This window comes from Juglans regia, chromosome 15 (assembly GCF_001411555.2).
Source record: "Juglans regia cultivar Chandler chromosome 15, Walnut 2.0, whole genome shotgun sequence".
Taxonomy (NCBI): Eukaryota; Viridiplantae; Streptophyta; class Magnoliopsida; order Fagales; family Juglandaceae; genus Juglans; species Juglans regia.
In genome coordinates this window covers 13438530-13466050 of record NC_049915.1, presented here as the reverse complement: position 1 = coordinate 13466050, position 27521 = coordinate 13438530, and the positions used below count along the sequence as shown (strand labels likewise).

General features: G+C 37.8%; 1 protein-coding gene across 1 annotated transcript in view; it reads left to right on the top strand.

Annotated features, from left to right (window-relative positions):
• Positions 1-27521, top strand: part of LOC109021499 (nuclear-pore anchor-like) — a 99562-nt gene that overhangs the window by 40651 nt on the left and 31390 nt on the right. Inside the window, exons 28-36 of the mRNA XM_019004138.2 lie at positions 15565-15615; positions 16580-16663; positions 16968-17042; positions 17136-17320; positions 17394-17496; positions 18338-18454; positions 19261-19353; positions 26355-26513; positions 26625-26678. Coding sequence (XP_018859683.2) covers positions 15565-15615; positions 16580-16663; positions 16968-17042; positions 17136-17320; positions 17394-17496; positions 18338-18454; positions 19261-19353; positions 26355-26513; positions 26625-26678 — 921 coding nt within the window. The remainder of the gene's footprint in view (positions 1-15564; positions 15616-16579; positions 16664-16967; positions 17043-17135; positions 17321-17393; positions 17497-18337; positions 18455-19260; positions 19354-26354; positions 26514-26624; positions 26679-27521) is intronic.

The following is a 27521-nucleotide window of genomic DNA, read 5'->3' as shown; positions in this document are numbered from 1 at the left end:
GTAGAGGAACAAGGAACAATATCTCAAGTGTGATTCTCCTCAAGTGCAAGAAGTTCTGTTTGCATTGCATTTTGCCAACACTCATGTTTCATGGCCTGTCTGTAGCAAAAAGGAATGGAAATAGAGGATAAAGTAGCCACAACAGAGACAGGGGAGGAGAAACCATACCAATCAAGGGGTCGAGAAGAGCGAGTAGACCGGCGAAGTGTGGTGGAAGTAGGAGCATGATCAGGCGTAGAGCCAAGATCGTGAGAGGGCACAAAGGAAGTGGAACCAGACTCTTGTCGACTACGTTTTTCATACACAAAACTAGGTTTGAACCTTTCCACAATTGTCGGAGAATCAGAAAAGCTAGGCAGAAGAGATAAAGATGCATATGACAACTCAACATGAGATGGAAATAAATATTGATTTTCAAAGAAAACCACATTCCTAGAAACTCGTATACGACGAGCATGAGGATCATAAGAAACATAATCCTTCTGTGGTATAGCATAACCAAGAAAAACACACATAACAGATTGAGTAGTAAGTTTATGTCGTTCATGAGGAGGGAGATGCACAAAACAAACACAACCAAATGCCCGAAGATCAGAATATGAAGGAGAATGACCAAACAACTTAAAGAAAGGAGAAACATGATGTAATGTAGGAGAGGGTAAGCAATTAATCAAATGAACCGAAATAGAAAGCGCTTCACACCAAAAATGAGGAGGAACAAATAATTCAAATAAAAGAGTTCTTAGTACATCAAGAAGGTGGCGATTTTTCCTCTCAGCAATACAATTTTGTTGTGGTGTCAAAGAATAAGAACGCTGAGAGATGATCCCTTTACTTTGAAGAAAGTCCTGAAACTCATTAGACATATATTCGCCTCCAGAATCAGAGCGCAAGACATTGATGTTGGTAGAGAATTGAGTCTCAAGGAGTGCAAGAAAGCGCTTAAAGATTGAAAAAACGTCGGCCTTAGCCCGGAGGAAGTAAACCCAAGGAAAGCGACTAAAGTCATCAATGAAAGTAACAAAATATTTGTAATGTGCATGAGAAACAAGAAGTGCAATCTCTCAGACATCACTATGAATAGTATCAAAACATTGTGCACAAGATGCATTATGAGGAAATGGTAGAACTTTACTTTTGCCAAGTTTGCATGATGTACAATCAAAAGAAAGATCAAGAGAAGAACATGTTTTATTTCCCAATAATCCAGAATTAAACAAAGTATGAAGTACATCAGAGTTTGGGTGGCTTAGACGTCTATGCCACATCTTATTTCCAGAACTAACAACATTTCATGCAAAGGAAAGTAAAGAAAAACTAGGAATAATAGTAGAAGGAGAAACGTGAAGAGGAAAGAGTCGTCCCACTTTAGGCCCCTTCGCGATCATCTTCCCTGACACTTGATCCTGCACAACACAACCAGAACGGGAGAAATGAGCATTACAATATTATCAACTAATAGAAATAAGATTTGTGAAGAGGTCAGGAGACACAAAAACATCAGTTAAGGAAGATGAAAGATCACCAATAGCACTGATAGGCAGAGAACTGCCATCAACGGTGTTAATTTTCAGATTTCCATCATAATTTCTGACGTTGGAAAGAGAAACAACAGTATTGGTCATATGGTTAGAGGCTTCAGAGTCAAAATACCATGGCTTAGAAGAAACTTTATGATTACCTGAGAGCCCAAAAGCAGAAATGATCATCTGTTGTACCATTTTAGGAGTGACTGTGTTCGAGTTTGCTAAGGTTGTAGGAGCAGGAATAGAAAGAACTGGTGAGGCAGTAGGCAATGCAGCAAAACTAGAGGCACCAGTGGAGGCATGATAAGCAGTACCCTGCTTCCTTTCAGGTCGAATAGGACAAGCAGAGATGATATGACCCTGTTTCTTATTGTAGTTACAGAACTTCTTGGGGCAATCCCGAGCAATGTAACCAAAAGCTTTACAACTAAAACACTGAACAACACTCATGTCTCTACCCTTATTCCTCTCCTGTGCTGTATAAGCCACAGAAACAGGTTCACTAACATTAGCCCGATGTTCCATGGCAGCCTGAGTTATGATACGCTGCTCCTCACGAAGAAGTTCAATCAAATAGGCATCGAGAGATGGTACAAGATGACGATTCATCAGATTAGAACGTGTAGTTTCAAAATCAGAACAGAGCTTCATCAAGAATTGATCTCTCTTGCTTGTTTCATGTACTGCTTGAACAACAGAGAAAGCTGCAGTGGGAACATTAGCATAAACAATATCTGAATAATCAGCCCAAAGATTTTGAAAACTAGAAAAATATTCCTCAATGGAGAGACTTCCCTATGTGAAATTAGCCATCTCATACTCCAATTGAAAATGTCGAGTCGTGTTGTCTTGATTGTAAACTTTATTTAGATAATTCCACATGGCAGCGGCAGTTTTATAAGGCCTCAGATTGAGAACAAAGTGAGGCTCAACTGAGCTAAGGATCCAGGTCATAACCCGAGCATCTTTGATTTCCCATTTAGGCAAAGCTGCGACATCTCTAGGTGCGGGATTACTCCCATCAATATGACCCCACAATTCTTTCCTTTTGACAAACAATTGAAACTGAAATTCCCAAGCAGAAGAATTTTTGCCAGTAAAACGAATATGGAATGAGTCTAATTTATCTGATGACATGATGAAATCAAATAAATTAACCCACCAGAAGGGTGCTGTGACAAGCACAAAAAAAAGTGCCGAGAAAACCCTGATTAGAAAATCAACAGTTGCCAAAAAAAATATATATTACCACACCAGAAAAGCACAACAGAGAGTGCCAAGATTGTAGTCAAACCATGAACAAAAAGGCCTGAAAGAAAAATGAACTAGAAGATTGCAACAAAAGAAGAACCAAACCAGAGAGACACAACAAAAGGCGCCGAAATCAAGCACCCAACTGAAGGCGCCGATGGGAAGAATGGAACCAGAAAACGCCCACAGAAGGCGCCGAAATCAACCCTGAACCAACAGACAGCGTCGAAAAGAACCAAGAATCACTCAGATGGTGCCAATAGTCACTAGGAGCCCCAAACGTCGACTCAGACAGCGCCGAAATTCACAAGCAGTACTCAGACGGTGCTGAAATTCACCATGAACCCCAAACTTCGACTCAGATGGCACCGAAAATCACACTAAAGGCCAAGCACGAACTCAGATAGTGCCGAGAATGAAGATCTAAAGAAAAAAAAATCGTAGACAGCAGGAAAACTAAGAACCTGCTCTTGATACCATGTCAAAGAACTCAGAAAATCCAAGAGAAACTGAGAACTTTGTTTTTGGAAAACTTAATCCCGTGATTTTTTGGCCACTTTCATTATATCGTAAATTCCATCTATACACGAAAGTATATGCTATACACAGAGTCTAACTGAATCCTAATATTCAACATCTATACATGGTAAGATAATCTGTACATCTAATATTAATAGAGTCATAAATTGTATAAATTCCTAAAATTGTATACGGTAACATCCTTAACGGTTATCCCATAATCCTAGGAAAGTCAAAGATACAAATATATAGGTTTCCTAATTGACAGAAGATTGAGGGAATCAATTATCTATTTTTCAACACTCCCCCTCAAGCTGGTGAATATACATACTTCATTCCCATCTTGAAGATAAGTCCTTGGAATGCTGCACTGATAAGTCCTTTTGTGAGTACATCTGCGAGTTGGTCGTTAGTTGACACATATGGGGTACAAATTAATCCACTATCCAACTTCTCTTTTATGAAGTGTCTATCTACTTCAATGTGCTTTGTTCTGTCATGTTGAACAAAATTGTGAGCAATGTTGATGGTCGACTTCTTGTCACAAAATAACATCATTGGTCCTTCCCATCTAATTTTAAGGTCTTCTAAAATTATCTTGAGCCATAGTAATTCACACTCCCTGAGCCATCGCCCTGAATTCTGCTTCCGCACTCGATCTAGCTACCACATTCTGCTTCTTACTACGCCAGGTCACAAGATTGCCTCCAAGGAAAGTGAAATAACCTGTAGTGGACCTCCTATCAACGGGTGAGCCTACATAATCTGCATCAGTGTGTTTCAAGAATCAATCCGGTGTTTCTTCTAAATAGAATTCCCTTGCCAGGATTGGCCTTTAGGTAATGCAGTACCCAGTACACTGCTTGTTGGTGAACTTCTCTCGGGTTGTGCATAAATTGCCTAACCACGCTCACAGCATATGCAATGTCTGGCCGTGTGAGCAAGATATATAAGCTTTCCTACCAGTCTCTGGTACATTTCCCTGTCTATGGCTGGATCTTCATTTGACTCGATCGGTGTGGAGGCGGGTCTACACTCTAGCTTTCCTGACTCCCTTACAAGATTGGTTACGTATTTCTGCTGTGAAATAAAGATGTATTCTCTGGAATGAGCTACTTCAATTCCCAAAAATTACTTCTGTCTTCCAAGTTCTTTTATTTCAAATTCTCTGACTAGACACCTTCTCAAGGCTTCCTTCTCCTTCTCATCATTTCCTGTCACAATTATGTCATCAAAATATACCAAAAGAGTCATGACCCCCCCTGTATCTGAGTGCTTAATAAAGAGTGTATGATCTCCTTGACTCTGTCTGTATCCGGTGGCAAGCATTACTTTGGAAAACCTTCCAAACCAAGCCCTTGGTGATTGCTTAAGACCATACAATGCTTTCTTCAATCTACAAACTTTATTGCTTCTCAGATTTCCCTTGAAGCCCGGAGGAACATCCATGTATATTTCCTCCTCCAACTCACCATCAAGAAATGCGTTTTTTACATCAAATTGTTCTTAAGTACCAGTCAAAGTTAGTAGCTAGTGATAGCAGCACTCTTACTGTACTTATCTTACCCACTGGAGCAAATGTCTTTTGATAGTCAACGCCATAGGTCTGCGTGTACCCTTTTGCCACGAGTCTGGCCTTTTATCTTTCCAGGGAGCCATTTGACCTGTACTTCATTGTAAACACCCACTTGCATCCCACAGCTTTCTTCCCTGGTGGTAAGTCAGAAATTTCCCATGTTTGATTCTTTTCTAGTGCCTGCATCTCATCATTCATAGCATTTCTCCAATTCTCATTAGATAATGCCTCAGATAAAGTATTAGGAATAAGAATGGTATTTATGCTGACTAGAAAGCTCCCATGTGATGGTGAGAATTTTCTAAATGACACGAACTTGCTAAAGGGTACAATGGGTGTTTAGTGCATTGTGCCTTTTCTAATAGCAATAGGAAGGTCATGATCATGGGTTGATGGAGGAGAAATATCGAGACTTACCTCATTCTCAAGATTTGGAGTTGAAGCTTGAACTTGCTTAGGATTATGGTTCGGATCTCTTCGTCTTGAATAAGCCTGCATAAATCTTATAGAGTCACAAGATTCATCATTCTTTTTCACGGGTCTAGGTGAAGGAATTGACATAGATTGAGATGGTTCTGTAGGTATGGAAGTGGATTGGACTAATTTGGGTTGAGTTTGAGGTATGAGGAATTGAAGGGTTCGATGGTAAGTCAAGTAAAAACAAATCTCTGTCCTTATCTTCAATGAATGACAAGGGCTCCCCCGGAAGATAAGGCTGAGTAAAGTATGAGTGTTGCTCCTCAAAGGTGACATCAATAGAGACAAAAAACTTCCTTGTAGGTGGATGATAACACTTGCACCCCTTTTGGGTTGACGAACACCCCACAAAAATACACTTAACTGCTCTTGGATCTAATTTCCCTCTTTGATCGCTATGAACATGAACAAAGGTTGTGCAACCAAAAATTCGTGGGATGAGATGATTTGTTGTTCTTAGATCGGGATAAAACTAAGAAAGTGTCACCATTGTTGTTCTAAACCCTAGCACCCTTGATGGTAGTTGGTTGATTATATATGCAGCTGTGAGCACAACCTCCCCCCAATAAGTTCTTGGAACATGTTGATGGAAAAGGAAGGCTCGGGTTGTGGCTAGCAAATGACCATTTTTCCTCTCAGCGACGCCATTTTGTTGTGGGGTATTAATGCAGGAGGATTCATGGATAATATCTTCTTTTTGGAAGTAAGGAGATAGGATGTGATTGAAATAATCCCGTGCATTATCCGATCTAAATCTTTTGATTTTAACACCAAACTGGTTTTGAATCATGTTATGAAAATTTGGGAGCACACTGCTTACATCTGATTTGGTTTTGAGGAGAAAGATCTAAGAGCCTCTAGTGCAATCATCAATAAAAGAGAAACCATCGTGAACGTGAAACATTTGGAACTGTGGAGGGTCTCCACATATCACTATGAATCAAAGAAAACGGAACTGAACTTCTCTCATTACTTATTGGAAAGGGTACATGTTTATGTTTTGTGTGGAAATCCCGATAAATATGGAGGAGTAATTAGTGGCAGATATCGAGATCAATGTGAAGTAATTTATGGTAGATATTGTTTAGGAAGTTTCTGGTTTTTTGTAATTAGTTAGGCAGATTTCCTGCTCTTATTTTAGGAAATTCTTTCCTTCTTTGATATTTCTCTTGTATCTTAAATAGAGATCACTAGCATGTACAGAAATATACTGAAAGATTACTCTAATTTCATTTTGCAAACTCACACACATCACAATAAAATTGTTTAGAATTCAGCCCTTTAAACAATAAAGAAAACATAGTTTTAAAACTCCAAATGATGGATGCCCTAGTCTAAAATGATAAAGCCAAATGGTGTCTTTATTGGATGATGATAAAATTGACATAGGTAATTTATTCCTGACAATATTCGATATGCCTAATTCCTCAAGATAGTAGCGCCCGTCCTTCTCCCTAGCAAGTCCAATTCTCTTCCCCGAATCCCGGTCCTGAAATACACAGTAAGAGGGATAGAAAACCACATTACAATTAATATCATGAGTTAGTTTTTGGATGGATACTAGGTTGGTGGATAATTTGGGGACATGAAGAACATTTTTTAGTGTAAGAGATGGATTGATACGGATATCCCCTAGGCCGGCTACTGTAGTGAGAGAACCATCGGCAATGGCTATTTTTCGATTGCTTGGGCATGGGGTATATGTGTTAAAATGTAGTGAAGAGTGAGTCAAATGATCCATGAATTTCTCCAATGATCCCAGAAGTCCCCTGAATTTCTCGATCACCTCCTTATTGAACTCAACCGGATTTTGGGACTTTTCTTGACTCTACTGATTTGTGGGTTGAGTCGTGGTGAAGTAGGCTTGGTTTGGATTCTTCTGCGGTCCTCCTTGGTAGCCCCATTGTTTCCTTGGTGGTTTACCGTTCAGCTTCCAACAATTTTGTTTAGTATGCCATGGTTTCTTGCAATAGGTGCACCAGAGGGCATCTCTGTTATCTCGTCCCGAGTTTCTCGATGGATCTCCCTTCACGTTCTCTTGTATTGGTGGTTGCTCCATTTTAGTCACCATGGCTGATCCTTCCAGAACTTGGGGTTCCAGCATAACGCCCCTACGACTTTCCTCAGCACGAATTAGAGAGTCTCATTAAGAGATGGTACCTTTTCTTTTCCGAGAATCTTGAGATCAATCTCTACGTTGAGTCCTAAGAGGAAGTCGTAGACTTGATCCTTCTCAATAAAAATTTTCAAGATGGCTGCATCTGATGCGCATTTAGTCTCTATGCACCGGTAAGGATCAAGTTCGTGCCACAGATTTTTCAGCAAGTTGGCATATTCGGTTACAGCTTTACTGCTTTGTCTAGCTGCACTTGTCTTGACCTTGATCTCGTACACTTGAGCTGCATCACGGGCCTTCGAATACGTCTGGCGAACCGCATCCCATATCTCTTTAGCTGTGGATAAAAACATACAAGTGCCACTAATCTCTGGGTTCATCGAATTCCATAACTATGACATGATCATGGAATCTGCTTCGTCCCATGCATCATATCGTGGATCTCCTTCCTTTGGTCCAATCCCTAGGAGATGGCTAAGCTTTCCCTTTACCTTCAAATAGGTTCAAATAAATTGGGACCACTTCAAGTATAAATTGGGACCACTTCAAGTAGTTCTTCCCGTTCAGCCTATACACCGCCTAAATGTTCTGCAGGTCACTGTATGATTGGTGTGAGAGAGCTTCCTCAGATTGTGCCGTAGTATTGGATGCTGTGATTTCAGACATATTGATTCACGGCAATGAAGGCCAAGAATCCCATAAAAGAGCCTATAGTTCTTGTTAGAGGACATGTTTGTAATTAGTATAAGTGCATGAGGGTATAAGTGTCAATTGTATGTAGTGTATATATATGTTTGTACATCAATATGAAATGGATAAGATCTTTCCCATATGTATCTACATGGTATTAGAGAGTAGTGTACGTTGGATAGATCTCAGTAGTGTTTGAAGTGGTTTCCGGCCACTCTCCGGTGTCTTCTCTGGTATTGGGCACCGGCACCAGGGGTGGACTCATCGGCCTTGTCTGTGGTTACCGGCGTCATCGTCGCCACCGGAATTGATACGGTGGTTCCTTTTGTCAGCGATCGAAAGTGTTTGAAGTGGTTTCCGGCCACTCTCTGGAGTCTTCTCCAGTACTGGGCACCAGGGGTGGACTCACCGGCCTTGTCTGTGCTTACCGTCATCGTCATCGCCGTCGGGAAGGGCCTCCGTTGCCGGCAAAAGGTTGAAGCCCAGAGTGTTTGGTTGCAGGTATAAGTTATCCAATACTTCAGTTTGAATAGCCAAAACCTGGAGTAAGAGTGTATTCCTACCCAGAATAACACCTGTTTGGTAACACATATACGGTATTCTTATCCTCGTTTAGGATAGCTTATTCCTGTTTTAGCTTAGTTTTAAACTGGTACTGGTCCAAACCCGAAACACAGCCGATACAGACCTGAAACAACCCAGTTCAGACCTGAAACAGCCCGGTTCATACCAGTTCAGCCCGATACAGACCCGAAACATCCCGATTCAGATCTGAAACAGACCGATTTAGGCCGATACAGGACCGCAATTCTGGTATTCGAGTTTTTTTTCAGGTACTTGGGCTAAGTATCTACATTTTCAGGTTGTGTTTCTCGGATTTTTCAAGTTGAATTGTGTTTTTTCTCAGATATTGTGTGGAGTTTCTCCGATATGACAACTAAATTTGAGTCACAGTTATATGATGCAATTACCTCTTATGTTGCTCCAAGTGGGTATGGAAGTCAAGGTGATAGAGGTGCACGTGGGGGATGTGATGCCAAAGGTAATCGCACTCGAGGTCGAGAACCTCGTAAGTGCACCCAATGTGATCGCACTAACCATTCAGTGGACTATTGTTGGGATCTACATGATAGATCATCTGGGTTTGCTAATCAGGCCATTTGTCAAGATGCTACATCACAATCAACTAGCTCTAACTCAGGGATGATTAGTATATCGAAGGATGAGTATGAGTGGCTTTTGGGTCACACACGGACTTCATCCTCCATAGCTACTCTTACCCACTCAGGTATAGCATTCGCATGTCTTGCCTCTTCCACTCAAGATCCGTGGATCATTGATTCAGGAGCTAATGAACATCTGACTGGTCTGTCCTCGGTCTTATCTAAGGTAGATGCTGTAATATCTCCAAAAAGTGTTACCCTTGCTAATGGTTCTCTTGCTAAAGTTACAGGTATTGGATCCACTAAGCTCACTGACTCTATATCCTTGTCGTCTGTTCTATATGCTCCTAGTTGTCCCTTTAGTTTGTTGTCTATCAGTACAATTACTCAAAGTCTTCAATGTTCAGTAACATTTTATCCTTCTTCATGTGTCTTTCAGGATCTCAAGACGGTAAACAAGATTCGTACGGGGCATGAAGTTGATGGCCTGTATTATCTTGATGTTAAACAGTCACCCATTTGAGCCCATACTCACATCATCTGCTTATGAATGACATTGTCGTCTTGGTCATCCCTCTCTTTCCCTTTTAACGCGTCAGGTTAGGAATTTAGGAAATGTGTCTCCCATTCCTTGTGAAACATGTCAAATTAGTAAACATCATCGTGTGTCATTTATACCTCAAGTTGATAAATGAGCCTTGAGTCCTTTTGAATTGGTTCACTCTGATATATGGGGATTAATCAACATTGAATCAAACACATTTCAGTATTTTGTCACATTTATTGATGACTACTCTCGTGTGACATGGGTGTTTCTGATGAAGGCATGATCTGAACTTCTTTCCATATTCAAAATGTTTTGGAAAGAAATTAAAACTCAATTTAACAAAAGGGTTCAAGTTTTGCGTTTTGATAATGTTAGAGAATATATATCTAGAGTCTTTGCTACTTAAGTAGCAAATGAATTATTCATCAAACTTCATGTTCTTATACACCCCAACAGAATGGGGTGGCTGAACACAATAATCGTCATTTGTTAGATGTAACCCGAGCACTTTTACTGCACATGCATGTTCCTAAACGATTTTGGAGTTATGGTGTTCTTACTGCTTGTCACCTTATTAACTGTATGCTTTCATCAGTTCTTGATGGTTCCTCTCCTTTTTCCATCTTGTTTCCTTCATCTCCACCATTTACCATTCCTCCAAAAATTTTTGGGTGTGTTTGCTATGTTTATAACCTTGGCCCAAGTTTTGATAAGCTTGATCCACGTTCTACCAAATGTTTTTTTGTTGGTTATTCTCGGACTAAAAAAGGATATCGTTGTTATAGTCCTGTTCTTAGACGCTACTTCACGAGTGCTGATGTTACCTTTTTTGAGTCCATACCCTATTTCTCTGACATAGTTTCGAGTGTTAAGTGTGATCCTCTACCATTACCTAATCTTACACTTTCCCCTTCTGTCGCCTGTCCTCCACCCCCTCCCCCAGTTCCTATATAGGTTTACTCGCGTCGCTCGCGGCTACCGGCTTCCATGCGGTCACCAATCGTGTCTCCATCTTTGGATCTTGAGTTACCTAGTACTTCAGACTCTCCACCTATTGCTCTTCGCAAAGATACTCGATCTTTTGTTACTCAACATCCGATTAATCAATTTGTCTCATATCATGTCTTATGACTCTTATCTCCTTCATTTTTATGTTTTACCTCCCAAGTTTCAAAACTTTCTGTTCCTAAGAGAGTTCAGGATGCCTTATCTGATCTGAGATGGAGGACATCTAAGAAAGATGAAATGGATGCCCTTCACCATAATGAGACATGTGATCTTGTTCCACTACCACTTGGTAAGCAAGCTGTTGGCTGTAAATGGGTATATACAATCAAATTTCATCCTGATGGCTCTGTGGAACGTTTGAAAGCCCGCTTGGTTGCTAAAGGCTACACTCAAACATATGGCATTGATTACGAGGGGACTTTCTCTCCAGTTGCCAAAATCTCCTCTGCTCGAGTGTTGATCTCTCTTGTTGCTAATTTAGATTGGCCCTTATTTCAACTGGATGTTAAGAATGCATTTTTGCATGGCTACTTGCATGAAGAAGTTTATATGGAGCAACCACCTGGGTTTGGCTCAGGGAGAGTATCGAGGTACTGTATGCAAGTTAAAAAAGACATTATATAGTTTGAAACAATCTCCTCGAAAATGGTTTGGGAAGTTTTTTGATGTTGTATTGGCATTTGGTCTCCATAGATGCCAAACAGATCATTCGGTATTTCACCTACATAGTGATGCAGGTCACATTTTGTTGGTTGTATATGTGGACGACATTGTAATTATTGGGAGTGACTCTGCTAGAATTGCTAGGCTGAAACAATGTTTGCATGATCAATTTTAGACAAAAGACTTGGGCAAGTTTAGATATTTCCTTGGAATTGATGTCAGTAGATCTAAAGAGGGTATCAACCTATCTCAGAGGAAATATGTACTTGATCTTCTGGAAGAAACCGGCATGCTGGTTGCACGACCTATTGACACCCCTATGGACCCAAATCTTAAATTCTTGAAAGAGGAAAGAGAGTTGTTTGTAGATCCAGGTAGGTATCGAACACTTGTTGGGAAATTGAATTATCTCACTGTCATTAGACCAGACATCTCTTATGAGTGAGTGTATTGAGTCAATTTTTACAAACGCCTAGGGTCTCACATTGGGATGTGATAATTCATATTCTTTGTTATCTTGAGCAAGCACCTGGCCTTGGATTATTGTATAGACCAAATAGACATCTTAGGGTTGAAGCCTTTTCAGATGTTGATTGGACAGGATCCCCTTCAGATAGAATATCTACTACTAGATATTGTACCTTTGTAGTAGGTAACTTGGTTACATGGAAAAGTAAGAAACAAGCAGTAGTAGCCCAATCTAATGCAGAAACTGAATATAGGGCAATGGCTCACACTACTAGTGAGCTGACATGGTGGCAACACTTCCTTCAAGAGATTGGGTTTCCAGCTCCTACTCCTCTTTAGTTATTTTGTAATAATCAAGCCGCAGTGCATATTTCCTCTAATCCTGTGTTCCATGAGAGAATTAAACATATAGAGATTGATTGTCACTTCATTCGAGATAAGATACTAAGTGGTTACATTGCTACACCTTTTGTGAAGTCAGGCGATCAACTCGCAGATGTGTTTACTAAGTCTTTGTGTTGGAGTCGGTTAAAACTTATTCATTTCAAGCTAGGTTTATATGATATATATGCCCCAGTTTGAGGGGAAGTGTTAAAGGACATGTTTGTAATTAATATAAGTGTGTGAGGGTATAAGTGTCAATTGTATATAGTGTACATATATGTTTGTACATCAATATGAAATGGATAAGATCTTTCCCATATGTATCTACAGCTCTGATACCATCTGGGAAAAATTGAATCAATTGTATTGATGTGATTGTAGCCTTTACATGACTATATATACAATTACTAGCTGATTTACAGAGCTAATTACAGGGAGATAAAATAGGAAATTTTCCTTCCTAAAACAGATTTCTATATTAGTGGGATTCCTTAATGGTTATCCCATAATCCTAGGAAAGTCAAAGATACAAATATATAGGTTTCCTAATAGACAGAGGATTGAGGGAATCAATTATCTATTTTCCAACACCTTCTAATGTTCTTCTAAATACCAATCCCAAAAGGCCTATTAGCCTCATGAGAAGGCCAACCTCCTTCCCAACTTCCATACTTTGTGTCAACTAGCACTCTCCAACGGCTCTCTTTCAGAAGCATTGCACTATATCCAATTCTCCATGAGAGCACGGTTGAAAAGAATTAAATTCCTCACCCCTAAACCACCTTCTGCAATGGCGGATCTACATATGGATCATGGCCCCCCCAAACGTTTTTTCAAAATTCAAAATAGCCCCTAAATTTTATTCATAATTCCATGTATATAGAAATTGGCCTCCACAAAAAAATTTATAATTTCCTTATTCCCATATGTTTTCTAAAATTTTGTAAAATTTCAATATATATAGAAATGTGTCTCTAATTTTTTTCTATAACTCCTGGATTTTGTATAATTTCTATATATTATCTATTTTCAAAGATGTGGCCACACTAAAATTAAATTAAAACTAAGATTAGGAGAAACAATAAAATATTAACATTGACCCCAAAGTTTTTTATTATACAATATTAAGTTTCTTAATATAGAATCTAAAGTGAAAATACCAGAAAGACCATTTAATATTGATGATTTATATGAAAAATAATGGAGATGATTTATCCTCTAAACTTCATTGAGCAAAGAAAAGTTTATTTAAGGTCTCAGTTGTATTCTATGCTTAATGTGACACCAAAATAGATAGATTTTACATGAAGTTTGATAAACTAGCTTAGATATTAGAATGAAATATAGCATTCTAAAAGATCACTTGATAGTTTATACGAAGAAAACAATTTCTAAATATTTCATATTTTCAAAAATAATAATGGATGAATATTATTCTATGAAATATTGTCGTAAAAAATCTGAAACAAACATTAAGTTGCGTTTTTAAAATTTTATTTCTACGTTATTTGGCAAATTATCGAGATTTAATTTTATATATGCTCTATGATTTTGTAATATTTTTTCATATTACGTAAATATCTTGTGTGATAGAAAAGTTGGCCCCCCCTAAGAAAAATTGTTGGTTATGCCACCGACCTTCTGCAACTGGCGAACACAGCTTGTACTACTTGATCATAATGGAATTTAGGCTCCTCCCCCATTACTCCCCACAGATCTTGTTGCATCTTCTATAAGCAGTTGGTAACTCCCATAGAGTGTGGAGAGAGATAAAATAGATAGGCAAATTGGATGCCGTGCTCTTAATCAATACACTTCTACCATCCTTCAACAAGTATAACTGCTTCCACTCAGTCAAGCGGTGTTCCATTTTTTCAATGATACCATCTGGAATAAGTTTTGCTTTGAAGGGGTTTCCTGATGGAAGACCAAGGTAAGTCATGGGTAAGGCTGAAACTCTACAATTAAGAGTATCCAGCTAAATAGTAACAACCCGGAGCTATTCCAACTTTGTCAAATTAACCTTCCCACTGGAGATAGCTTCAAAACATAAAAATAAGAATGCAAATATGATCCTGGTTGGCTTCACAAAATATTATGGTGTCGTCTACACCAAGCACTACTCTATCCTGGCAGCCACATGAAAACCTCGCCAGAAGACCCCATGCACTGTATCAGAGTTTATCCTACTTGACGCCTCCACAATAACAACAAAAAGTAAAGGGGACAAGTGGTCCCCTGTGTTGTAGTCTTCAACTACTTCTGAAAAACCTCATGGCATACCATTCACCCATACCAAAAAGCACATGGAAGAACTATAATGAGCAATCTCGCTACAGCCTACACCATTTCTCCCCAAAGCTGCACCTTTTCAATAAATAGAAGAATCCCCAACTGACATGATCATAAGTCTTTTCTATGTCTAGTTTACAAATCACTCCTGGATGCCCAACCACAGTCTACCATCATCAAACTTGGCAACACCAACCGAATCGTGAATTTGCATGCCCTTGACGAAGGCATTTTGGGAGTTGGAAATAATTGAGATAGCCATGTTGGAGCTCTTCGTATGCATATCATTCGCTTATTGCATATAATTTCATTAGTATTGTGCACTTTTGATGTGAGTTATTTAACTGTAGAATCAGGTCTCTTTTTTTCTGAACGATAAAAATAACAAAGAGAGTTCCCGGGGGGTGGGGAGTGTTAACTATTGAGACATTCTTATCAACATAATGTGAATTTCAGAATCACTTTGTATTAGATCTCTTCAAATATATACCATTCTTTGATTATATATAATTTTATTAGTATTTCACGTATCAACTGCATAATCATTTTGTTCTTGTTTTTGTATTTTGAGGCTTCTGGGAAGGTTGGGGAGGATAGGGTTAACTATTGAAACATTCTTATTAATTTTTAGAATCTCAACCGATACATTGACGATATTTAGGGCCATGGTATTCGAATTCTGGTCCTTGTTGTAAGTGTTTTGTACGATCGTTCAAGGTCATTGGTGCGGACTCAATTGAGGTTTAGCATGCTAGAATCTGAGTATTGGCAGCTTCAAAAATGCATTATTTGAAGTTTGAAGAAAAGATCTTGGTGTTTCCTTGGAAACATACTTCAATTTTTGTTTTTAATTTTATTCGCTTTCGTTTTGTATGCGTATGCAGGATGTTGACATAGATGGTGCAAGTGAATCTTCGTCTTTCTTGAGCAAGGAGGTCAGTGTGGATCATTCTAGCTAATTTGTCTTTTGACTTGTAATTTGTTTTTAATTTTATTCACTTTTCTTTGAGGATTTGGTTCTAAGTTGAACCTTGTTGAATAATTTATTTGATGTTTCGTCTTATAATTTAAAATGGATTTTTCCTATCAATATGTTCTCCAGTCCGTCTCATTTTGAGGCATATGTTTCTCTTTCATCTTTTATATTTCGTCCTACTTTTTTTTAAAAATGATATATATTTCCTCCTTTGCTACTCATGATTTAATCCCAACCTTTACTTTTTATATCTATTTTTTTTCGGTATTCTTTTGGGCTTTAGTAATCCTCTGGTCTGCCTAGCCGTGGTAATGTTTGTAAAGATGCAAAGAAAGCTAACAATTGTTAACATTTTCTGGCAATGTCTAAATGACATTTGATGCCAATCTTGTTAGTATATATATTTCGTAAGGTTGTGGAGACAGCAATGGTCCCCCATATTGTAGATAAACCTCCACATGCCCTGGGCCTTATGCCCAAACTCATGTATGTCCATTGAGTGCAGAGATGTACATGGTTCAGTTGCTACAGTGTGGGAACCAGAAGCCTTTTGAAGATTGAAAACACTCTTTGGATGATCTTAGACGTTTCTTTCTCCATACTTTATCCCCATGGGTTCCTGCTATTGTATTTAATGGGCTTAGTTTTCATGATTTTCTCTCATCCATTTCTAGCTCCTAACTTGTAACTAGGTGTTCTCTTTCGTATACTTCCTATGCACTTGGGCTATGTCTATTTACTTTTTCTGTTAAACTTTATTGTACTTATAAAAAAATTTATTAAATCAGGACCAGTTAACTTAACAACTGCCAGATAATTGTTCTTTGAAACATCGGACAGTTTGCTAAATCTTTGGTCGAGTACTTCAAAGTGGAATATGTACCTGTTATTTTTGTTTGACTTTTTGGTTGAATTCACTTTAGATTGTTGCCGAATTACAAATGGCAAAGGAAGAGATTGAAAAATTGATATTGGAAGCACAGGCTAACAAGGATCACATGCAACAGGTGCTTATTTTACTCCTTGAAGTGCTTAATTTCTTTCTTGCCTGGTACCCATTAGGGTGTATCCTAGTGGTGGAATGGGGGGCCTTGGAATACGGTATAGACTTCGGCATTCTGAGTTTGTTTCTGCACTACGAGTTCCCTTGGATTACGTGATATACGGTTTTGGTGGGCCCTATATCCAGGGTTTACTCCCTAGTGGTGGTCCGAGGAGCCCTGTCTTGATGAAATTCCACGTCAAAAGAAAAAAAAAAAATCTTTAGTGCCAAGTAAACTAATTGGTCAAGTACATATTGCACTTTTGCAGTATAAGAGCATTGTGCAGGTGAATGAAGATGCATTAAAGCAGATGGAAAGTGCCCATGAAACCTTCAAGATTGAGGTATTTTGGTGTTATGTCAATTTCGATGCGCTTGTTTTTATTTTTTGTATTAATTTGTCTGCTATTTCTTGTTCCCTTTCCAATCATGTACAGGCAAACAAACTAAAGAAATCACTAGAGGATGAAGTTCTTTCCCTTAGAGAGAGGGTTTCTGAACTTGAATATGAATCTAGTTTGAAGTCCGAAGAAGTAGCTTCTATAACTGCAGAGAAAGAGGAGAGCCTTGTGTCTGCTTTAGCAGAAATAAAAAATCTTAAGGAAGAATCATTGGTTAAAACGTCAGTGTTTTTTTACCCGCATATTTGGTGATTGCCTAGGGTATGGTGTCTCACATTTCGTCTTTGCTTATAGTTCGCAAATTTTAGCAATGGAAATTCAGAATTCTGTCTTAAAAGAAGACTTGGAGAAGGAGCATCAGCGATGGCGTGGCGCTCAGACCAATTATGAAAGACAGGTTACTCGTTTAGATTTTCAATACATAAGGAATATTGATAGATGTTAGTATATGTTGTGTAGACATTATGTTTCATAGATTGTGTGGGAGAACAGTGAAGCTCTATTTTTATGTTGGGAAACTTTTGTTGAGATGCTCTTTGAAGCCTAGGTTTGGAATGTTTTCGCAATAATCATTTCCTCGTGAGTGTTACTAAAATACATGTTCATTTAGTACCTTTTTAATAAGTAAATATGCCAAATTTTATAAAAAGCGCTGGGAGCACAACCCAAGTACATGTGAAATATACAAAAGAGAACACCTAATCAAGGATTCCATAAAGTCTACAGAAGAAGAGTAACGTGTATTCTTGTGGGCGGTTGCCCAATTATAGAGAGATCTAAGCATAGAGGTTTTAAACTCTAGCACCATTCTCTCATGATCTTCAAAGGTGCATCCATTGCAAGTCCTTCCATATATTAGAGAGTGGGGTCAAAGGTACAAGCATTGACTTCCTTCCAAATATTAGAGTGGGGAAGTTTCTCAAGATCCATTATATATGAGGTGGAAGATGGGTACAACATTAGATTCTGACATGAATTGTGGTGTGGGGATCAGCCCCTAGAGGAATTCTTCCTGGAGCCAAAAATTGATCTAAGCCATGTAGTAGGGGAAAGATGGTAGTATATAATCCCTGTGATTAATTTCTAGTTTGCTGTTTGGTTTCAAAGATTTATTTTAGCTGCCCACCCTATAATTAACAGTTTATTAGTAGTTAAAAATCATATTGCATATGTGCTCTATATAATTCATTATCCTAACATCATTTCTCAGCTGTGGGTACCATTCCAATTTTGCACAGGTCATCCTCCTGTCAGAGACTATTCAGGAGTTGACAACAACATCAGAAACCTTGGGTTCGCTCCAAGAGGAAGCATCTGAATTGCGTAAAATGGCAGATGCACACAAAAGTGAAAATGTATCTTCCTGTCCTGTACTGCTTTTGTTTTGCATTTCAAGTAGTTTTTTTCCCCTTTTTTTTAACTTGTATTTTTTCAAATTTGGAGAAATGATTATGAACTGGAACTAGGCAGTCTTGTTACAATAGATGCTCACATCTGTCTTGGATTCTCATGTTGGTCTCCCCACCCATTCACCCTGATTTCTTCAGGTCTGAAGAATTGTTCATTGTCTTGGTCATTTTAAAACTAATTGTACTCTATTCTGCATCTCTGAATTTGTCTGTTTTTTTAGGTCCTTGCACGTAGCATGAATAGACCGGTGGCCTTGTTACTCAAAGCATTACAAGGTCCACAATGAATTGTAATGCTGACCCTAAGTCAAAGCATGAATAGACTAATGGCATTATTACCATAAAACATTACAAGTTCTATAATGATGAATTGTAATCCTGACCCTAGATCATGAGTATAAATCATGAGTATGTATTCAACATGAACTCATGCCCTTTTTCTGAAGTTTGGCAAACATACTGCAGAAATTTCAGAGGGATAGGTGTGTAACAGCTGCATTAATGGGGCCCATAAATCCGATGGTGTCCCTGGACCAATAATAGGTTAAAACAGTGTTGCGATGGAATTGTGGGTTTTATCTAAGCTACTTCCCTCCCATGTTTTGCTGCTAAATTTGCGAGCAGTCCCATTAGTAGTTCATGCCCCAAAAGTTTATGTCACTCTAATGAAATTGATTCTTGCTATTATCATCATCATCACCGTCACCACCTAACTTCAAAGTCATTATGCCTATTATTTTTGGGCTTTATAGAATAAATTGAAGTCCAAGTGGGAAGTAGGTAAGGCAATGCTTGAGGAGTCAAAAAATGCAGCTGAGAAGAAGTACAATGATACCAATGAACAGGTCAGTTCTCTCTGTGTAAGTTGATGTTATTTTACTTTATCATCTGTGGAATAGCACTGTACATCACGCAACACCTTTGCACATTGCATTGTGGCATTGTTTTGCATCTTTAGCCATTGACCTTGATGACAGTTTTAAGTGGGGATGTGCTTCGGATGATTTTGCTTTGGTTTTTGTTATCAAAATTTCTCATTTACGCCATTGACAAGATCTGGAGTTAGTGGAGCTATCAGCGCCTCAGCGGAAGTTTTTTCTTCTCTCCTTTTGCACTGCAGTTGGGGGAATCAATCAAGATGTAACCATGTATTATTTCTAAGAATGATTTTTTTTTTTTTTATAGTTAATAAGAGAATTTTATTATCATGAATAGGCAAAACTCAAGTACACAGGAAGTATACAAAAGAAATACCTAATTCACACTAGAAACAAAAAAAGGCTAAAGCAAATCATGAAAATTATCACCATTCAATACAAGAGCCTTAGCCCAAAAGGACAAAGTACTAAAGAAAAACCCCCTAAGTTCTCCCATTAAGCGTTCTCTATCTTCGAAGCACTTCTCATTCCTCTCCAATGATAAGCACCACAACAAGCACAAAAGAATCATTATCCATATGGCAGCATGTAACACCCCGCTCCCCACAATAAAGTCATTTTTAGAATTTTCATGGAACTGGTGTGTTACCAAACTTTGACTTAAAAACTTTTTCTTCTTAATGAAGCGCTATGTACAAAGACTCATAATAAAATTTTTATTAAATACTTAAAATTCAAAAGAGAGTCTACGGAATCACTTATTTAAATTCAATAAAATTTCATGTGCTTATCAAAATAACTTATTAAACTTTAAGGCCCCGTTTGGATAGTGAAAGTGTTTCATCTCATCTCATCATTATAATTTTCTCAAATTCTCACATAAAATATAATAAACAATTTAATTTTTTCAAATCTCAAAACAATAATAATATTAAAAAATAATATTCTAACAATATTTTATTCAACTTTCAACTTTCATCTAAAACTATCTCATCTCATCACACTATTCAAACCGCACCTAAATCATAAAACTGAGTATAACATAAACTATCTAGGATTTTGTCTCGCCTCCCTGGGCCAAGTCCTGTTCTACAGTCTCATCCTCATAAATATCATCACCTGGGGTGGTTAAAAAATAAAAACATACAAAAAATGAGTCGAATACTCAATAAGCAACACATCATACAGTAAACATAATAAATATAAGGTTTTTTGAAAAATATGTATACGCATAAATACATATGTAAATAACATGAACCTATCTTTCACTTGTCATAGGTCGGTATCTATTGTTGACCCCCGTGAGTTAGGGTTAGCTAATCTAACTCACGGGGGTTAGCAAATCTAAGTAGATTCTGATTCCACCTATGGCTGCGGGTTGTGGAATTTATACATAAGAAAGACACACTAGGTGCACTACCAACATGTACAACCTAGCAATGTAATATGTCCATAACATATGGTACTGTCTTCATATCATAACATAGGCCGTTACGTATCTTATCTTTCATACTTCATCATAATCATACTTGCATACTTGTCATGTCATAAATTTCAAATGAAATCGCATTCTTTCGTAAAATGTCGTGATACATATTTCCTCACATAAAATCAGGATTTTTCATAAATATTTTGATGCACAACTCCTTCCATAAAACTATGATTTTTCATAAATAATTTAATGCATAAATCTTCACATAAATCATGGATTTTCATAAAATATTTAATGCATGTCCTGCAACTAACACGAAATTTATGCATAAAAGCATGATATTTATGACTCGGGTATATAAAGGGGCTTCCAAATTCCAATGGAGAGTGTACATGCATAATATTTTTATAAAATACATGTTGTTTACCGTACATACGTGTAAGGGTATCATCATGCTACTTATCTCACAACGTTAATCTAATATTCCGACATGAAATTGATCACGTGAACTTGAAGGAGAGAGAAAACATGAGGGATGCTGGTGGACTAGAGGTGCTCTACGTGATTTTGGGTAATCAGAAGCTACGCAGAGTTTTGAAGAAGAATGAGATACACGTAAAGTGCATGGGGTTGAGCTTATATATAAGGGGTCAGTTTAAGAGTTTTAATGTGAAAATGATATCATAGCCACAATGACAGGTTAACACCTTATAAAAAGAACTAACCGAAAATCAGGAATTTCCTGCATGAACTTGCAGCAAACTATCCTCTCTTCCTTGGGCAATCTTCGAATTATAAAGTCCTAAAAAAAATCAGAAACTACATTCACCTCCCAATCATGCACATCTCTAACAAAATCTACATTCCATTGAAAATTATTATTATTCATACAAGAAAAAGAATGAGCCATTGCAGCATCTTGATCCCTAGCAATCCTAAAAAGTGAAGGGAAAGCAATCTTGAGAGCTGAATCCCCACACCAAATATCATGCCAAAAAAGTATCCTTGTCCCATCCCCCACCTTAAATTTAAAATGATTAACAAACTCCCCCCAACCCATCTGAATGGTTTTCCACAAACTCACCCCATACACTCCTCTTACTTCATTAGAACACCAACCCCCCCCCCAACACACACACACACACTCCCATATTTATCATTAACAACGTTTTTCCATAAGGCATCTCTCTCGATATGATATCTCCAAAGCCATTTTCCAAGAAGTGCTTTGTTAAAAAATCTCAAATTTTGCAGCCCCAAACCTCCACAAGAAACTGGTTGATAAACCTTCTTCCAATTGACCAAATGAAACTATTTTTCCTCTCCTTTACCTCACCACAAAAAGTTCCGAAAAATCCTCTCAATCCTATTTGCCACCTCTGCCAGCAAAGGGAAAAGGGAAAGAAAATATGTAGGAAGATTAGACAACGTTTTAATCAAGGTTATTCTTCCCCCTTTAGACAAATATAAGTTTTTCCATCATCCAGCTAATCCCCTCTCGATCTACTCAATCACCCTATCCCAAATCATAACAAATTAGTGAGGGGCCCCCAAGGGAAGATCAAGATACTTCAAAGGCAACAAAGATACCTTACACCATAAAATATTGTCCAGATCTGAAATATTCTAATGGAACCCACAGGAACAATTTCGGATTTAGATAAGTTGATTCTAAGTCCCAAAACAACTTCAAAACATAACAAAAGAGCTCTCAAAGAACAAAGATGATCTTGATTAGGCTCATTAAAAATCAAAGTGTCATTAGCAAAAAGAAGATGAGAGACTTTTAGGCCTGATTTGGATAGTGAGTTGAGATGAGATGAGATAAGATGAAAGTTAAAAGTTGAATAAAATATTGTTAGAATATTATTTTTATTTTGGGATTTGAAAACGTTGAATTGTTTATTATGTTTTGTTCGAAAGTTTGGGAAAGTTGTAATGATTAAATGAGTTGAGATGGTTTCACTATCCAAACCAGGTCTTAAGCTACTCTGAGACTCATCTCCCACCACAAAACCCGACAAGAAACTTCCTTCCACCCCTGCTTCAATCATTCTACTCAAAGCATCTATAACAAGGACCAAAAGAACTATTGAAGAACCCAACCGTAGAACCATTCACCAAGATGGAAAATCTCGACGTCGAAATGAAATGCTTGATCCATGAATGCCATTTCTCTCCAAAGCCATATCTCCCAAGTAAGTACAAGAGAAACTCCCGACTAACATGGTCATAAGCCTTTTCTATATCCAATTTAACTAAAATTCCAGATTCACCCAACTTGATTCTACTCTCCAAACATTCATTAGCAATTAAAACTGAATCAAGAATTTGTCTCCCCCTCACAAATGTATTTTGAGACTTCAAAATGATCTTCTCCATCACCACACTCGTGCGATTAGCTAACTCCTTAGAAATAATCTTGTACACCCCATTTACCAAACTAATAGGCCAAAAATCTCTCATCTCCATAGCCCCCACCTGTTTAGGAATGAGTGCAATAAAAGTTGTATTGAAACTTTTCTCAAATTTCATAAATGAATGAAATTCAAGAAAAACCTTCATAAAATCTTCTCGCACTATGTCCCAACATGCTTGAAAAAAAGCCATTGAATAACCATCCGGACCCATCGCCTTGTCCCTTGCCATTCCTCTAACCACATCAAGAACTTCTTCTTCTTCAAGAACTCTCTCCAACCATTCTGCACATACCTGGTCAATATAGAGTACTAAAACAGCCTGTCTTACTTAGATCTCCAAGAGAAATCTTCCCAAAACAACTTCTCATAAAAATTCACAATATGTTCCTTCCTCTTGATCTGAAAGAATGTTATCACCTTCATGTAGGACCTCTATAGCATTATTTCTTCGATGATAGTTCGCCATTTGATGAAAAAATTTTGTACACTTACCACCTTCCTTCAACCACAAAACCCAAGATTTTTGCCTCCCAAGAAATTTCCTCCATTAAAGAGATCGACTCTAATTCAGTAACCACCCATTTTTTTCTCTCCATTACTCCCCGGATAAATCCCCCAACTCCCTATCCTCCAAACACTACAACTGATCCAGAAGAAGCTTCCTCTTACTATCCAAGTTCCCAAACACATCTTTATTCCATTTCATCAAATATTGTTTAAGCGCTTTGAGTTTTCCAGCCAGAACAAAACTCGAAGTACCGGAAAAAGTGTACGAAGACCACCACTTCCTCACCCTATCCACAAAGCCCTCATCCTCCAGCCACATTTTCAAATTTGAAATACCTACGCCCTCCTTTAATACCCCCACAATCCAGCATAATAGATAATGATCAGAACAAATTGTAAGAAGTCTTTTCTGACTGAAATCTGGAAAATGAGCTTCCCAGGAAGCTGAAACCAAGAATCTGTCCAGCCTAGACCATGCCCTACCATTGGACCACGTAAAATCCACTCCCTCCATCGGTAAGTCAATCAAATCTAACTCAAAAATTATATCTAAAAAGATTGTCATAGCATGAGAAAAATGAGAATCCCCCACTCGATGGCTAGGAAATCGAGTAATATTAAAATCCCCTCCAAAACACCAACGGAATCCCGCCAACAGCAAAGACCCGCCATTTCATCCCATAAAATACTCCTACCATCCAAATTCGTACCATAAACACTTGCAAAGGCCCATTCAAAACCATCGTCCACGATCTTAAAATGGCACGCCACCAAATATTCTCCCACACAATGATCAATCAACTCCATCACCCTCCTATCCCACATAACAATGATACCCCCTGATGCCTCTTTCGATACTAACTCAACCCATCCCACACAATGACAACTCCACAAACTATTAACAATAGATTGATTGACAGACTTCAGTTTGGTTTCCTGTAAACAAATAACGCCAATTCTCCACTTACAAATCAAATTTTTCACCTGGAGACGAGAAATTATCTTAGGTTTCATTGATAACCATTGGCAGCCCTCCCCTTGCCTTTATTACTAGAGGCACTTCCTCCCCTGCCATTATAATTAACGGAGCACTACAATCTCTTCAATTCCCTCTCCTTTTTTAAAGTAGACCTAGCCAAAGAATTCTAAGAATGAGTGTGTGAGAGATTTCTTTGGGTGCAATTTGGGTTTGGATTGAGAGAGTTTCTTATGCCACTTTGTAACTTTCTACTTCAATATAGCAAAACTTTTCCATGTTGCTAGCCTTGGACATAGGGGCAGCAACGAGGAGAGAGATCCAATCAAAGGGAATTTGTACTAGAAGTAGGTTTGCTGTTCTCATTAATCCCTGGGCAACTAGAGAAATATACAAGCTAGGTTTGTTGAATTAATAGAGCTTCTGTATCTTATTTGAAATGTTAAACCTTACTAATTTTGTCAGTCTACATATAAAACAAATCAATTTCTTCATTTTTATATTATGTCAACACCTGGATCCGGAATTGCAAATCAAACTTTCTAGAAGATTAGTGGACATTGTTTGCATATAATGTCACGAAGGTAGATATTTGGTGTTTATAAGTTTGCAGGCTAAACTATCGGAATTGATTCATTGCACATTATAACTACCAACAACGGTCAAATCAGTGTTGGTGAAAGCGCTAGGAGCACTTAAGCGCAAAGGCAAAGCACATGCACACGCTTGATTGAAGTGAAGCGCATATTTTTAAAGATGATGCATGCTAACCCAAAATCCATAAAATACAATTAAAAAAAAAGGTTTAGAAAGGAGGATGGCAATATATTTAGCCTATTAACAATTTATTAGATTATTATGCAACATGAAAATCAATAAATAAAGTAATTAGATAAAATCTTAACATAACATTTTTTATAATCCTCTTGTGTGCTACTAAATATACACGTCTGTAATATTTATAAGCCATAATCAAATTCAAGTATATAGTTCAATCAAAACATACCAAAATGGTCATAACCAGAAAAGCTCAAGAATTGTAGGCATTGGCTTCTATGCTAATTTCCATCAAGAATGCCAACTTGGCCGATTATATTGAGTTGAAAGCATATGCACATCACATATGATAACATGTAGTAACTGATAAAAAAAAATGATAACATGTAGTGCCATGGTACATAAATGATATTTTATAATTTTATAATTTTTCTAGGTCTTGTACTGATATTTTGTAATTTTCCTTTTTAAAATTACAAAAGCATGCTCTTCTGCACTTTAAGCTCCCACAAAAAGCATGCTTTTCTAAATGTGCTTCGCTTAGCAAAAGCGAAACATTCCGGCCTGGCGTTTGCACTTTCAGTCCAAGTGTGCTTTGATCAAAACTAGGTCATATCGCATCCTTCATTATGATGCAATGGTTAGATTTACACGTGGTACTATTTGCCAGTTCCTAGTACTTTCAGGGTGCAATCTATCAATTTTGGTAATTTACAAATTTTATTTCACGTTACTAGATTTTGTGTTCGTGTTGGAGAAACTTCATAACCTTGCATTTATTCTGCAGATAGATCTTTGTAAATTCTTTTATATGTTTTTTGGTGTTCTCTTTATCTGCTTCATCTATTTTCTGCAGAACAAAATACTGCACAGTCGACTTGAAGCTTTGCACATTCAGTTGGCTGAGAAGGATCGTAATTCTGTTGGAGTTTCTTCTGGAAGCACCAGCAGTGATACCCTTGGTGATGCTGGTTTACAGAATATTATTAATTATCTCCGACGATCAAAAGAGATTGTGATTTTCTTTTTCCATGCTACTGTTCTTTCTATTTCTCACTAACACTTGCTCGTGCATATGTATGTGTGGCTAATGTAAACTTCTCAATTTTTTCTTCAACCATAACAGGCAGAAACAGAGATTTCATTGTTAAAACAGGAAAAGTTGCAACTGCAATCACAAGTAAGTTTGTCTTAAGTTGTCTCGGTGTTAGCTTACAACTTTATCTTTATTTTTTTTATTTTTGTACTGAAATACCTCCCATGATGAAAACCAGTTGAAAACTTTCTTTCCAGTAATATTTCTTATATCATTCCGACAAGTTTTATTAAAGGGCCAGAACAGGAAGTACCTGTAGTGTAACTTTTTGCCAAGTACATGGGGGTAATTATATCTGCACTAGGATTAATGATGCCATGCAAATGGTCTGTCGTCTCTGTTTTCTAGTTTCATCTTTTACAATAATTTTTCTTTTGATATAATTTGTTTAAAATTGATTTTATAGTCATTTTGTGGGATGACTTGTCTAGAATTTTCATATTCCTAATCAGATGCATTCATAACTAATATCTCTCAGCTGTATACTATACCAATAGCCATGTTGCTTTGGACTAACTTCTGCTCCCTACTTTAGGATCTAGAAGGATTGGCCACTTCACCTCATTTAAACTCAATAATTAAGCCTCATTCTGAACTAGTTGTTGCCTTTTTGCCCCTTCCATATTAATTTTGATAATTGCCTCACAATCTGAACCAAATGGCAGAGATGGGTCTACGGCCATTCCGCAAAACTTTTCCTTAAGACTTTATGGGTATCCTCTAATTGTACAGTACTCTAGATGTATCTCTCCACTTCATTGACCCCACCCTATTTCTATGAGAAACATCCCAGTCGATAGAATTACTCTTCGGTATCTCATGCTCATCTAATCATACTATCCCCACATTTCTACTTCTAGTTTTGCTAAGGCCTTGTTTGGATGTTGAGATGAGATGAGAAATCTGTAAATAGTAGTGAAATGGTTT